The sequence below is a fragment of the Oncorhynchus tshawytscha genome, linkage group LG12, assembly GCF_018296145.1.
Source record: "Oncorhynchus tshawytscha isolate Ot180627B linkage group LG12, Otsh_v2.0, whole genome shotgun sequence".
NCBI classification, from domain to species: domain Eukaryota; kingdom Metazoa; phylum Chordata; class Actinopteri; order Salmoniformes; family Salmonidae; genus Oncorhynchus; species Oncorhynchus tshawytscha.
The window spans coordinates 54,133,913-54,148,178 of NC_056440.1; the positions used below are offsets into that span (position 1 = coordinate 54,133,913).

General features: G+C 45.0%; 1 protein-coding gene across 5 annotated transcripts in view; it reads left to right on the plus strand.

Moving 5' to 3' along the window:
- The window catches only part of LOC112232296 (serine/threonine-protein kinase BRSK2-like), a 162,681-nt gene that overhangs the window by 142,233 nt on the left and 6,182 nt on the right, over nt 1-14,266 (plus strand). For 4 of the 5 annotated variants that reach the window (XM_042330748.1, XM_042330751.1, XM_042330749.1 and 1 more), the window contains 6 exons: nt 364-424; nt 2,894-3,101; nt 4,562-4,610; nt 9,109-9,232; nt 11,516-11,696; nt 12,465-12,554. In XM_042330748.1, the coding sequence (XP_042186682.1) occupies nt 364-424; nt 2,894-3,101; nt 4,562-4,610; nt 9,109-9,232; nt 11,516-11,696; nt 12,465-12,554 (713 nt within the window). Of the gene's footprint in view, nt 1-363; nt 425-2,409; nt 3,102-4,561; nt 4,611-9,108; nt 9,233-11,515; nt 11,697-12,464; nt 12,555-14,266 lie in introns of those variants that run through there. The other variant, XM_042330752.1, reaches the window with a different exon arrangement.

Genomic DNA, 14,266 nt, shown 5'->3' on the forward strand with positions numbered 1-14,266 from the left:
ACTGTGTTCGCGGTAGTTACGTTAGTTTTAATGAACTCATCTGATCTCTTTCCTCTACTTCTCCTAGAAGCTTCTGCTAGAAAATGCCATTATGCACAGATCTAAGATCAGCTTACTCTCCCAAATTGCAACTTGAACCATTATGGGGTAAATCACAAAGCCAATCTTAGATCAGTGTGTAGGGGCAACTTCATCACACTCTTTTTGGAGCTTATATGCGTTTGTCCCCCGTGCTTTTTGTCCTCCCTTCAGCTAGGGGTGTGCCAGTGTGTGGTCATATTGTGGTGTTTTCCTGTTACAGTCGCACATATCGCAATGTCAGAGGATGTCTTTAACCCTGTGTGCCTGCGTGTGTGTCTATAGGTCACGGTCTATCAGTGGAGCGTCCTCCGGTCTCTCCACTAGTCCTCTCAGCAGTCCCAGGGTAAGAGTTCGGTTGTTCCACACCACCCGCTGGCCCACCGGGGCCCACACTGCACCGCACCAACTCACCTCACCGCTAGCTCTGCTGTGCTGTGGCTGTCGCCGGAATGCACACGCTGCTGTTCACTCACTACGGCCACTCATAAGGCTATTGAATAAGGCAGCTCACAGGGGAATCTGACATGAAGCCTGCATAATCCTGTCATAAGAATAGTGTAAAGCTACGAGTCTCTATACCCTATGACAGCTTATGACTAGGGCCATGTGTTTTGGACAATCATGGATTTTATCTTTATTTAAAGCTTTTTCTTTTTTTATGTCAGATGGTCCAGCACCATCCTCAGACAATTGCTTTCATTTTTGGTGTAATTCTATTTCTGGAAAAGGCTTAAAATGAAGGTTAAAATCTATGTCACGTGTCATGATAGCCCAAAACACAGGGCATGACTTATGACACCTGACATAACGCTGATATGAGGATTTAGTGTCGTTCATGGGTTGTATCAGTTGTTATACTGTAATGTACGTTTGGTTATCATGACCTGTTCCGACTGTTGTTATATCATCGTTATGACAGAACTATGTAGGCTGCATGTCATAGGGCTTCTTGTGATGTCTCATAAGGGCTTAAGTACTGACGAGGGAACCCATCGTTCTTGTTTTAAAGTTCTTAATTCCCCCAACAGTTCATCAGATTGCAAACACATCCATTATTTGAAATCACAATATGTGGGATTTCAGTGTTCAATGACCAGTACTATAACAATAGTAACATAATAATCCATCACAGTCATCTTCGATTAGGGAATACATTAGAAAGTGCTGCCATGTTATATAATGACTGTAAAAGTTTGGGCCACAAATCAACTAACCATCTCCTAGCTAGCATGCACATTTCCTCCATTTTTTTTTTACTAAGGCCATGCATTTTTAAAGCCAGCCCTTAGCGAGGATACAAACATGCAGTCATCCCATATTCTGCCTCTTCTTGCGGAACTGTCAGTGTTATGAAGGATTCTGTAAAAGTTTCATAGTTGAGGATATTTCTTTCTGGCAAATATTTCTGTCTGTCAGCAACCCCAGCAGGGGTTTGGTGCCTAAATGTTACTTCCTGTTTTTTTTTTACGATGAGTGATACTGTAAAGGACTTGGTTCAGATAGTGGTGATGTCATGTTAGTCCTCCTAAATATTGTGCCGATTATGTAAGGCTACATATTATGTCACACATTGATGGGATCACTCTACTGAGGGATATAGGGATATGGGGATTAGGGTTTAGGAGTATAATTTGACCTTTAAACTTTAGAGCACCCACATGCACCCACACAAAACACATGCACACACACACACACACACACACACAGAGAGACATACACGCTCATGCGGTATATTTAATGAGGATCACTTCACCAAGGCAGTCGTCATAAACGCTTCATAATGCTGCCATATGAGTGACACAACAAAAAGCCGATAAACCTTGCATAAACTTTTAATAGATGCCAGTTTTCATTATCTGTCATAAACTTTCATGTCCTGTCATGATAGTTGCTATGTCATTCATACCACAGCATTGTGCATGCAGTATGGCTGCTTTCCAACAATGAAGTCTGGAAGCTAATGCAGTTAGCTTTGGGTGCTGTTTCAGTTGCCAGTTTGGGTTTGGCTTCATGAATGCTTGTAATGTTCTACACTTCTGTCCCCCCATGGTGCTGCTGCCTCCTGGTTGGCTGGTTTTGCTAATGGCATGTTCTTCTTGTCTTTCTTTCTGCACTCTCACCACTCTCCCTGCCTGTGTGTCATTCGCTCCACCTATCCTCTCCTCCATGTCATTTCTTACTATATTGCTGTTTTTTTCCCTGGTGCCTTTTCATTGCAATCCACCTTTATTGGGTTGTGGTGTTTTCTATATATGTCCCCTGGCTTCTGGGCGTGGTCTCTCATTGGCTGCCTGCTCTGTCAATCTAACGGTGCGTGTCCAATCGCAGCCGGTCCGGCGCTTCTTTATCCCGCCCCAGTCGCCGGACCTCTGTCAGTCGCCCAACTGTAGCCCCACCCATTCCCCAGAGTCCCGCCTTAACCATAACGGGGTAGGGGGGGGCAATCGCGTGCACCCACACCCGCTCCCCAACTCCTACACGCCAAAGATGGGGTCCCCCCTGATGCACCCCCGCACACAGACCCTCCCCGCCAAGCCCAAAGTGTCTGAGAAGCCCCTTCAGACCACCAGGTCCAACCCTCTTCCCAACTTGGCTGACAGCCCAACCACCCCGAAGTCGGAGCCCACCTCCCCCTCATCACCCCTGGGCAGCCCCCCCTGCGTCCCCAACAGCCCGCGGCCACGCCGCCACCCGCCCCTCACCGTGCCCCCAAGCTCTCCATCCCCCTGTCCCCGATGCCACCCATGACCCCCTTCGCCGGCACCGCCTCCACCCTGACCACAACGGTCACAAATCTGTCCCCACCATACAGGTGACTCCGCACCCCTCTCCGCTGGGGAGCCCCCTCCCCACCCCCAAGGGCACTCCGGTGCACACACCCAAGGATAGCCCGGCAGGCACCCCCAGCCCCACGCCGCCCCCCAGCCCCTCCATCGGCGGACTGCCCTGGAGGACACGTCTCAACTCTATCAAGAACAGCTTCCTGGGCTCGCCGCGCTTCCATCGCAGGAAAATGCAAGGTACTGGACAGGACTGGGGTAGGAGACTTGGGGAGAGAGGGGAAAGGTGAGGGAATAAGGCAGGATTTCCACACTCACTAACAGTGGGTATAAGAATGGGACCCTTTGGTGGCTCACAGCTACATCCTTCTGGGTAGATCATCCCCAGCGTAGCGTAACGACGTGCTAGAACCACCTGGTCAAGGGGATTGGTCGCCATGAGTTTTAAAATCCTACCTGTACCCAGATCATTCTGCACTGTTAGGAAAGCTATTTTATATTCTCCCAGCCTTAGCACAGGGGAATATCTGCATTCATCCCAAGAGGGTTAACAGTAATAGTTCTGTTCTATACGTTGTGATATAATCGTATTAAACCACGGGGGAGGGGTTCTTTATGCTAGTCCGATTAACTTCTGTATGATTAGTCATGTACATTATAAATCAACGGCTGTTCCGTTCCGATGAGAGGAGCAAAGATGAGAAGAAGAGTTGTTTGTGTTATAAGGAGCGTATAGTTTCAGACCTTTACCAGAGGCGTTATGTTGGTTCTCGAAGTGTGCAAGCTCATATATGTAATTAGGGAAACTGTAGGGTGTATTTTTCTTTGTCCAATGAGTGGTATAATGTTTTAATGCCTGTAGGTAAGTTGTCATGTAATATGTGCTGCACGGTGATAGATCATTGAAATCCTCCATTACTAAGGGAAGCCTAATGGTTAGAGCGTTGGGACAGAATCCCAGAGCCGGCAAGGTGGAAAGCTGTTTTGCCCTTGAGCAAGGCAATTAACCCCCGCAACAACTGCTTCCCGGTTGAATACATTCAGTTGTGCGACTGACTAGGTATCCCTTTCCTTTCCCAAACTGGATTTATACAACGTGAAGGGATATAGTCCATCTTATCCAGAATATCCATTGTAGATGATGGTATTACAATGGTAAAATAACATTTTACAAACAATAGTGCTCTTAGATGTCAATCATGCGATGTTGCCCATTTGTTTGACCTTTTCACCTTTAAAGGTCCAATGCAGCCGTTTTTATCTCAATATCAAACCATTTTTGGTTAACAATTAAGTACATTGTTTTTAATTAAAATGCTCCAAATGAAACACAAATTGCTTCTCAGTCAAAGAGCGACTTCTCAAAGTGCGAATGGACTGTGTGTGGAGCGTAAAACTGAAAATGAGCTGTTATTGGCATAGAGGTTTGGAACTCTCTGTCTTGTTGGTCTATTATCAAATGTACCTCCTGGTGATGTCACCAGGCAGGCCAAAACTCCATCTCACCAAAACAGGCTGAAATTTCAGATGTTCTTTTCAAACTCTTACACTAAAAGGGTAATCATCATCTTCACAATTGCACAGTATTATTCCAACCTCATAGTGTGGAAATGTATATCAAATACAGGGAAATAATGTTTTTGACTGCATTGGGCCTTTAACCTTTCAATTTTGACCTCTGTCTCTGCCTCTCTCCACAGTCCCCACCCAGGAGGACATGTCCAGCCTCACGCCAGACTCTTCACCAGAGTGAGTGACCCGGGGAAACATAAATACGGTGTTTGACAAAACATTGAGGTCAAGAAAGAAAGTGGCACACTCTAGCTATGCTCCCAGACCCTGAAGAAGATGCTGCGTTTCAAAACGTTGTTTGCTATATCCATGAGGGCATAACTAGAGTGTGCCACTTTCTTTTTATAGTTTACTCTCCTTAGTCAGCACCTCTACAGCACAGTTGTGGATGTGCGTCAGCCTATGCCTTTTACTAAACATTCAGAGGTCAAGCAACATAGGGACCCGTAGGTGGTCTGTAGGCGTTCGTTCGGAGATCTAACACAAGTCTTTAGGAAAATACCTGTCTTTAGTCGTATCCCGGTTTACCTATTTGCTAATGAGCTTGCCTACACCTAGCAACTTGTTATTTTTTTTATTATAAAAGCAAAAAATATTCCATTTGATTTGGAACGACAAGCCAGACAAAATTAAACAGACCTATTTATATAATGGATATGAATTCTGGGTGCAGAAATGATTAAATATTAAAGCAATGAGACCTCTCACTAAAGGATCAGTCATATAAAATGTGTACTTAAATCCAATCTGGTTGTCTAGCAGATTAGTAAGAATGTCTCACCCAATGTTCAACCCCAATGCCTTTTTACCATTATTCAGATTACAACCTCTCACTTTCGGTTATTTGAAAATGAAATAATTTACAAAATATGACTATTTTTAAACAAGCCATAGAAAGTTGGTTGCAATTTCAGTTTAATTCACCAGAAAAGACAGAACAAATAATACAACAAATATTTGGTGAAATTCGAATATACTAATTGATTTTTAAAAAACAATATGTTTGGAAAAAAACATTTAAAAAATGTATAATCTTTGTAAATGATATCATAAATAGGACTGGTGGAGTTATGTCACACATGCAGCGAACACAAATATGTGGAAATGTCTGCTCTTATCAAAATTACAAGCGACTAATTGCAGCAATACTGTAAAAATGGAAAGGGGAGAAAGTAAGGAACTTGTCTGGCAGACCTGCATTAAAGACCACAATTGGTTAAAGAAAATTGTAATAAATGAAAAGTATACCAGTTTAATTTAGGGACCAAAAAGAGTACAGCTGTGCCATATAGATTGCAAAATAGTTTGCAAGATTTTTGATGTACCGATTCCATAGCACATGGTTTATCAACTGATATACATGAACTGAATCCCCCAATAACATTTCCACTGCATTTCAGCCCTGCCACAAAAGGACCAGCTGACATCATGTCAGTGATTCCCTCGTTAACACAGGTGTGAGTGTTGACGAGGACAAGGCTGGAGATCACTCTGTCATGCTGACTGAGTTTGAACAACAGACTGGAAGCTTCAAAAGGAGGGTGGTGCTTGGAATCATTGTTCTTCTTCTGTTGGTTGCCTGTAAGAAAACACGTGCCGTCATCATTGCTTTGCACAAAAAGGGCTTCACAGGCAAGGATATTGCTGCCAGTAAGATTGCACCTAAATAAACCATTTATCAGATCATCAAGAACTTCAAGGAGAGCGGTTCAATTGTTGTGAAGAAGGCTTCAGGGCACCCAAGAAAGTCCAGCAAGTGCCAGGACTGTCTCCTAAAGTTGATTCAGCTACAAGATCGGGGCACCACCAGTACAGAGCTTTCTCAGGAATGGCAGCAGACAGGTGTGAGTGCATCTGCACGCACAGTGAGGCGAAGACTTTTGGAGGATGGCCTGGTGTCAAGAAGGGCAGCAAAGAAGCCACTTCTCTCCAGGGAAAACATCAGGGACAGACTGATATTCTGCAAAAGGTACAGGGATTGGACTGCTGAGGACTGGGGTAAAGTCATTTTCTCTGATGAATCCCCTTGTCCGGAGAAGACAAGGTGAGAGCTACCATCAGTCCTGTGTCATGCCAACAGTAAAGCATCCTGAGACCATTCATGTGTGGGGTTGCTTCTCAGCCAAGGGAGTGGGCTCACTCACCATTTTGCCTAAAAACACAGCCACGAATAAAGAATGGTACCAACACATCCTCCGAGAGCAACTTCTCCCAACCGTCCAGGAACAGTTTGGTGACGAACAATGCCATTTCCAGCATGATGGAGCACCTTGCCATAAGGTTAAAGTGATAACTAAGTGGCTCGGGGAACAAAATATCAATATTTTGGGTCCATGGTCAGGAAACTCCCCAGACCTTAATCCCATTGAGAACTTGTGGTCAATCCTCAAGAGGCGGGTGGACAAACAAAACCCCACAAATTCTGACAAACTCCAAGCATTGATTATGCAAGAATGTGGCCCAGAAGTTAATTGACAGCATGACAGGGTGGATTGCAGAGGTCTTGAAAAAGAAGGATCAACACTGCAAATATTGACTCTTTGCATAAACTTCATGTAATTGTCAATAAAAGCCTTTGACACTTATGAAATGCCTGTAATTATACTTCAGTATTCCATGGTAACATCTGACAAAAATATCTAAAGACACTGAGGCAGCAGACTTTGTGAAAATTCATTTTTGTGTCATTCTCAAAACTTTTGGCCACGACTGTACAAAGCTACACCGGATTCAAAACTTTGAGTTTTTCCATTTAAATTATTACTCAAAATTCTTACAACCAATAGAATGTTATATACAGTGCCTTCGGAAAGTATTCAGAACCCTTGACTGTTACGTTACACATTCACATACATATTCAGACCCTTTACACAGTACTTTGTTGAAGCACATTTGTCTCAAGCTCTGTCAGGTTGGATGGGGAGCGTTGCTGGACAGCTATTTTCAGGTCTCTCCAGAGATGTCCCGAAGCCACTACTGCGTTGTCTTGGCTTGTGCTTAGGGTCGTTGTCCTGCTGGAAGGTGAACCTTTGACCCAGTCTGAGGTCCTGAGCTTTCTGGAGCAGATTTTAATCAAGGATCTTTCTGTAATTTTCTCTGTTCATCTTTGCCTCGATCTTGACTAATCAAGTTCCTACCGCTGAAAAACATCCCCACAACATGATGCTGCCACCAACGTGCTTCCCCGTAGGGACGGTGCCAGGTTTCCTCCACACGTGACACTTGGCATTCATGCCAAAGATTTCAATATTGATTTCACTTTGTCATTATGGGTTATTGCTGAGATTATTATATATTTAATCCATTTTAGAATAAGGCTGTAATGTAACAAAATGTGGAAAAAGTCAAGGGGTATGAATACTTTCTGAAGGCACTATATGATGGGGGATACAACCATTTTTCTGCGAAGAGAGAGAATCATTAGATCATTTGTTTGGGTACAGTCAATATATAGCTTGTTTTGTATCATTTGTATAATTTATCTTAACCTTTATTTAACTAGGCAAAGTCAGTTAAGAACAAATTCTTATTTACAATGATGGCCTACACCGGCCAAACCCGGACAACGCTGGGCCAATTGTTAGAATAGAAAAATATTTATGGTGGATTGAAAATGATACAGACAATTACATTGATGGAAGCCACAATCTATCTGCAATATTAAAGCTGATCTACCCCCTAAAAAATAAAACAATTATAAAAAAAGGTATCAGGCAAGGTTTCTAGTGATTGTGGTTCACCGATGTTGTCCCGTTAAGCTAATGTCTGGAGACATTAGTTCAGGGAGCTGCACATCTCAGGCAAGGTGATTCGTCATTTGATTGTGGGTCACTGAACCACCTCTGTTACATACATGTGCACGAAAGTCAACTCATTCCACCTTTCAACCTCTCTGGTGTTTTCGCCACTGGGAGAGTGACTACGTAAGGTACAGACAGTAGAGGATTCTGCCCAAGAGGCCTGTGTGAACAATTCCCACAATTATGCAAATTGACCTCCTCCCAGTATTGCATCCCTCTCTCCTCCCTGTTGATTGGGCTATTTTTAGGGAATTGTTCCCTATGAATATTTTAGTGGTTTAGTTCCAGTTTGCTTCACAGACAGAGAGCCACAGTTAGAGTCTGGTTGGATAGTTGGAGATGAGGTAGAAACGAGGAAGGGGCCTTGAGGTAGGTTAGTTGCAAAGGTAGTCGGGATGATGTCATTGCTATTGGGGACCAATATGAGGCCATTTGGACAAGCAGGGGGAGGAAGAGGGCGTACAGAACATGCACAAGGGTTGAAGTTAGATGGTAGAGGGAGGTGGAAACAGAATAGCCTGGTTCAGATATGAATGTTCTTTTACCAACTCCTCTGACTTTAATTGTCATGGCATACATTATAGTCACCAAGCACATCTGGACCAGGCCTGGAGGGACAAAGTGATTTTATAAACTTAAACCGTTTCTGTCCATTACCCTTAAAGATCAGACAAAGCATGGTAAATGTTGCATTATGCAAATGAGTGTGGCAGGACGTTAATTATTCCTCTTGATATGAGGCATTAGTATTCTCTGCAGCAGATACTAAATTAAGTGTGTGTGTGTGTGTGTGTGTGTGTGTGTGTGTGTGTGTGTGTGTGTGTGTGTGTGTGTGTGTGTCCTCATAAAACTTTTTTTTTTCTCTCTCCCTACAGGCTTGCCAAGAAGTCATGGTTTGGTAACTTCATCAACCTGGAGAAAGAGGAGCAGATCTTTGTGGTGATCAGAGACAAGCCTCTCAGCTCCATCAAAGCAGACATCGTTCACGCCTTCCTCTCTGTAAGGAGTCCTCACCACACCTCTTTACCCCTCACCACACCTCTTTACCCCTCACCACACCTCGTTACCCCTCACGACACCTCTTTACCCCTCACCACACCTCTTTACCCCTCACCACTCCTCTTTACCCCTCACCACACCTCTTTACCCCTCACCGCACCTCTTACCCCTCACCACACCTCTTTACCCCTCACCACACCTCTTTACCCCTCACCGCTCCTCTTTACCCCTCACCGCTCCTCTTTACCCCTAACCACACCTCTTTACCCTTCACCACACCTCTTTACCCCTCACCACACCTCTTTACCCCTCACCACACCTCTTTACCCCTCACCACACCTCTTTACCCCTCACCTCTCCTCTTTACCCCTCACCGCTCCTCTTTACCCCTCACCACACCTCTTTACCCCTCACCACACCTCTTTACCCCTCACCACACCTCTTTACCCCTCACCGCTCCTCTTTACCCCTCACCACACCTCTTTACCCCTCACCGCTCACTCCTCTTTACCCCTCACCACTCCTCTTTACCCCTCACCACACCTCTTTACCCCTCACCACACCTCTTTACCCCTCACCGCTCGCTCCTCTTTACCCCTCACCGCTCCTCTTTACCCCTCACCACACCTCTTTACGCCTCACCACACCTCGTTACCCCTCGCCACACCTCTTTACCCCTCACCGCTCACTCCTCTTTACCCCTCACCGCTCCTCTTTACCCCTCACCGCTCCTCTTTACCCCTCACCACACCTCTTTACCCCTCACCACACCTCTTTACCCCTCACCACACCTCTTTACCCCTCACCGCTCCTCTTTACCCCTCACCGCTCCTCTTTACCCCTCACCACACCTCTTTACCCCTCACCACACCTCTTTACCCCTCACCGCTCGCACCTCTTTACCCCTCACCGCTCGCTCCTCTTTACCCCTCACCGCTCCTCTTTACCCCTCACCACACCTCTTTACCACTCACCGCTCGCTCCTCTTTACCCCTCACCGCTCCTCTTTACCCCTCACCGCTCCTCTTTACCCCTCACCACACCTCTTTACCCCTCGCCACACCTCTTTACCCCTCACCACACCTCTTTACCCCTCACCACACCTCTTTACCCCTCACCACACCTCTTTACCCCTCACCGCTCCTCTTTCTCTCCCTCTCCATCTACTGTGTGTGTATATCTTCTTCTCTCGTTCTCTCTCTCCTCTCTCTCTCTCTGTCCTTTGTCACCCCCCTACTTATGATGCCATTTGACTTATTGCATGGAATTATATTTCAGAGTTCCTGGTCTTCAGACATTGAAAACATTATTAGAGCTACCACGCAAAGTGAAAGGGAAAAGGGGGTACCTAGTCAACTGAAATGTGTCTTCCGCATTTAACCCAAACCCTCTGAATCAGGTGGCTATGTTCATTGGTTTGTCCTTGAGGCGAAGTGGATAAATTCACTGTGAAGCAACGTTGATTATTCTTTCGATTTAGAGCAACATTTAGTCCGTGCTACTGCCCTCTGTTGCTTTCCCAGTGAAGGTCAGTGTTATTGTGTAATCAGTGAACAGCAGCCTGCTTTTTGTAGTCAGCATCTGATTGGTGCACAGCGGTCTGGTTTCTGACGTTAAAGAGTGCCAAGTAGAGGGCTTGATTGAGTCTCCTAAAGTTTTTCTTGGCCACACTTTGCATAGCTGTGTTATTATAATGGTAGAACACAGTGTCACAACAGTCAAAACCACAACGGATGGAAACTGACTTTGACACTAAACGCTCACGGCACAACCTTTATCCTACACTACAGTGGTTGGCTTGCATTAACCTTACACCTAGCCAATTGTCTAACCTTAACAGGTCCGCTTTATTTCCCAGCAGGTTTGTTTCAGTTCATTTTAAAACGCACCTTAGTCCCCGTCGCCCAACACTGTGTTGTTGCCGCTGTGTCCCTTGTCTCTTCAGTGCTGTCTATTGCAATTGACTCAGAGTCTGATGGTTCCTAACAGCGCTGTGCTGTTAGTGTAACAGATCCCGTGTTGTCTCTTCCTGTCTTTGTCTCTCCTTGTCTCGCCTCTTCTCTGTATTTTAGCCCATGTACATGTCCTTTTTCTCACTCGTCACACATGTAAACGGTCTCTGTGTGCAAGCGGATTGTTTTCCCTCTCTTTATCCTGTGCGCTCTTTGTTTTCGCTCTCTCTCCCACCCTCCACCTCCCTCTCTCCCTCTGCTTCCCTACCTCCTGCTTCCCACCGTTGCCCCCTCTCCCTCCCTTTCTCCTCTCTCTCTCTCTCTCATATAGATCCCCAGTCTCAGCCACAGTGTGATCAGTCAGACTAGTTTCCGGGCGGAGTATAAGTCCACAGCCGGACCTACAGTGTTTCAGAAGCCGGTCAAGTTCCAGGTGGACATCACCTACACAGAGAGCACCGCCGCCACCAAAGAGAATGGCATCTATTCGGTCACCTTCACCCTGCTCTCAGGTAAACGTGCACAGAAAGGCAGGCAGAGCAGGGAGGCACATGAGCGCACACGCACATGTTAACATACACACACACACGCACAAATCCACACAGGCACTTCCTGGATATGTACACACATGCACAAACACACACGCATCCACGCTGATGCAAGCGCCATTACACAGAAGAAGCCAGGTGAGAAGAAGGACAGAGAAACAGAGACCTTTTCCCACCATGATCACACTGCACTTTTGTCCCTGCAGAGTGTCGAAGGGTAACCTCTGGCCAATGACACTGGAGCGTCATCTCCAGCCAAATATTCTGTGTCGTCTCTGCAGTATGTCTGCTTATTCCGATGTGGATAACTTATGTTAAATTGATGTTGAACAGACTCTTATTTAATTCCGCTGAATTCCATTTTGATTTACAGGACACGTGCTCGAATTCAAATTGAAGCTTCGTTGAGGGCTATTATTGTGAGGAAAATCGAATAGAAATGATGTCATTGTTTTCATAACGTTGACACTCTTTGCGTCCTACTGGTGTGGCATTGTGTTTCAACATCACAAGCTTGTTTTCTGTCTATTATTCTGGTTATTTTCAAGAGCAATTCTATTTTTCAGTCAATCAAGTCCTAAGTGTTTTTCTCTGTTTCTCTCAATTTCTCTCACTCCCTTCCTCTACCTTCTCTCTGTCTCCCTCGCTATCTCTCTCCTCATCCTCTCTCTCCCCCCACACTCTCTACCTCCCTCGTTTTTTCTCTTTGTCTCTCCCCCTCTCTCTCACCAGGTCCCAGCCGCCGTTTCAAGCGTGTGGTTGAGACCATTCAGGCTCAGCTGATGAGCTCACACGACCAGCCAGGGGTCCAGCAGATCTCTGGTAAGTAGAGACCCTCCCCTCGCCCCCCTACACCCCTCCACTACCCCCCTCCCCCCTCCTCCCGGCATCCCCGTAGCTCACGGCAACGCCACAGTCACAGTGCGGCTCGACTCACACGCTTTGGCACAAGGCATCTCCACATGCATGGCCCACACCATGGCAGATGCACCCGGCACCAACAAAGCAACAACGTTGGTATCCTTCGAGACATCTAGAGGAGGCACACACTCTCCTGACTTTCTTGCATTCACACACCAGGGTCCAGTCATGACCTTCACAAACATCATTCATTTGACAACGTTTTCTGCTAACTTTTTTAAACTTTCCAACCAGCTCTAGGTTAAGAGGTTGTTTTGTTGAACTGAGGTCTAGTATAACCTTCCCATATAGAGAATATGGACCAAAATGATGTAGAAGTTCAAAACGATCCTCCTCACATTAGCTCAGTACATGTATGTATTATATGGTTTTATATTCTGGGATGAAGATGGGTTGAACAGGGAGGAATGGAAGAAAAGAAAGACAGAGTCACGTTCTGTTCTTCACTTGTCCTTGTTTTTGTGTGTGCCTGTATTGTATAAATTTGGGGGTTTCTTCACTTGATAACAGCACCCACTGCTGGTGAGACACGGCATTACATACATTACATAGTACATACTATAGAATATAATAAGGCTAGAGCCATCTTTTTTACTCCTGGGCCCACAGTATGAGAGTGTGCAGACTAATGTATGTGTCCTAGTCTAGTGCTTTAACACCTGACAAAAATAATCAAAACTTTGGTCATCATCAAAACTTTGGTGAAGTGTACACATTAAAGGGACATTTATAAAATCTTCATATTCATCATCTCCAGCACCACCCCAACATCAACATACATGAAAAGTACGTGTTTCTATGTTTTGTAGTAAAAAAAAAGGTAGAGGAAGATAAGTGTTTCCAATGAAATCATCTGTGTGCATTTTAACCATTTATGAGTATGCATTTTCTACTAATTGACTACTAATTGGTTGATGATGTCATGGGAAATACTTATCTTCCTCTATCTTTTTTACTACAAAACATAGAAACACGCCATTGTCACATATGTTGGGGTGGTGCTGGAGAAGGATTTTTTAAATGTATTTCCCTTTAATGCACACACACACACACACACACACACACACACACACACACACACACACACCCCTTCCCCAGGAACGAAGAACACTGGTTTGACCACTCTCTAGTCCACACATTTAGCACACGTACCAGCTAGCAGTTTTAGCACTTTGAATGCCTGGGACTCACCCTGTCACTGATGGGAACTGTTATCAGGCACTGTATGCAACACCCCCACCACTTTCTCCATCAATAACTCATCCCCACCACTCGTTCACTGTTGCTTTCACTCTTTTTCTTTTCTTTCCTTCTTTCCTTCTTTCCTTCCTTCTCACTTTCTTTCTTTCAGTTTGTCTTTGTCCCTATTTCTCTCTTTCTTCGGGGTTGGGGTCAAAGGTTTTACCTTATTCCAGGGAATTCCTTGAAATTCAATTAATGAATTGAAAAAACATTATTTCAAATATTGTTTGATTTCCAATTCATGAATTGACATTCAGTTGTTTTCCAGAATTAGTTGAGGTGGAATTGACCACAACCCTGTAGCCGTGTATGTTCTGTCCCTTTTCTATCCATCTCTATCTCCTTCTTTCCTTATTTCCCTTTTCACCTGT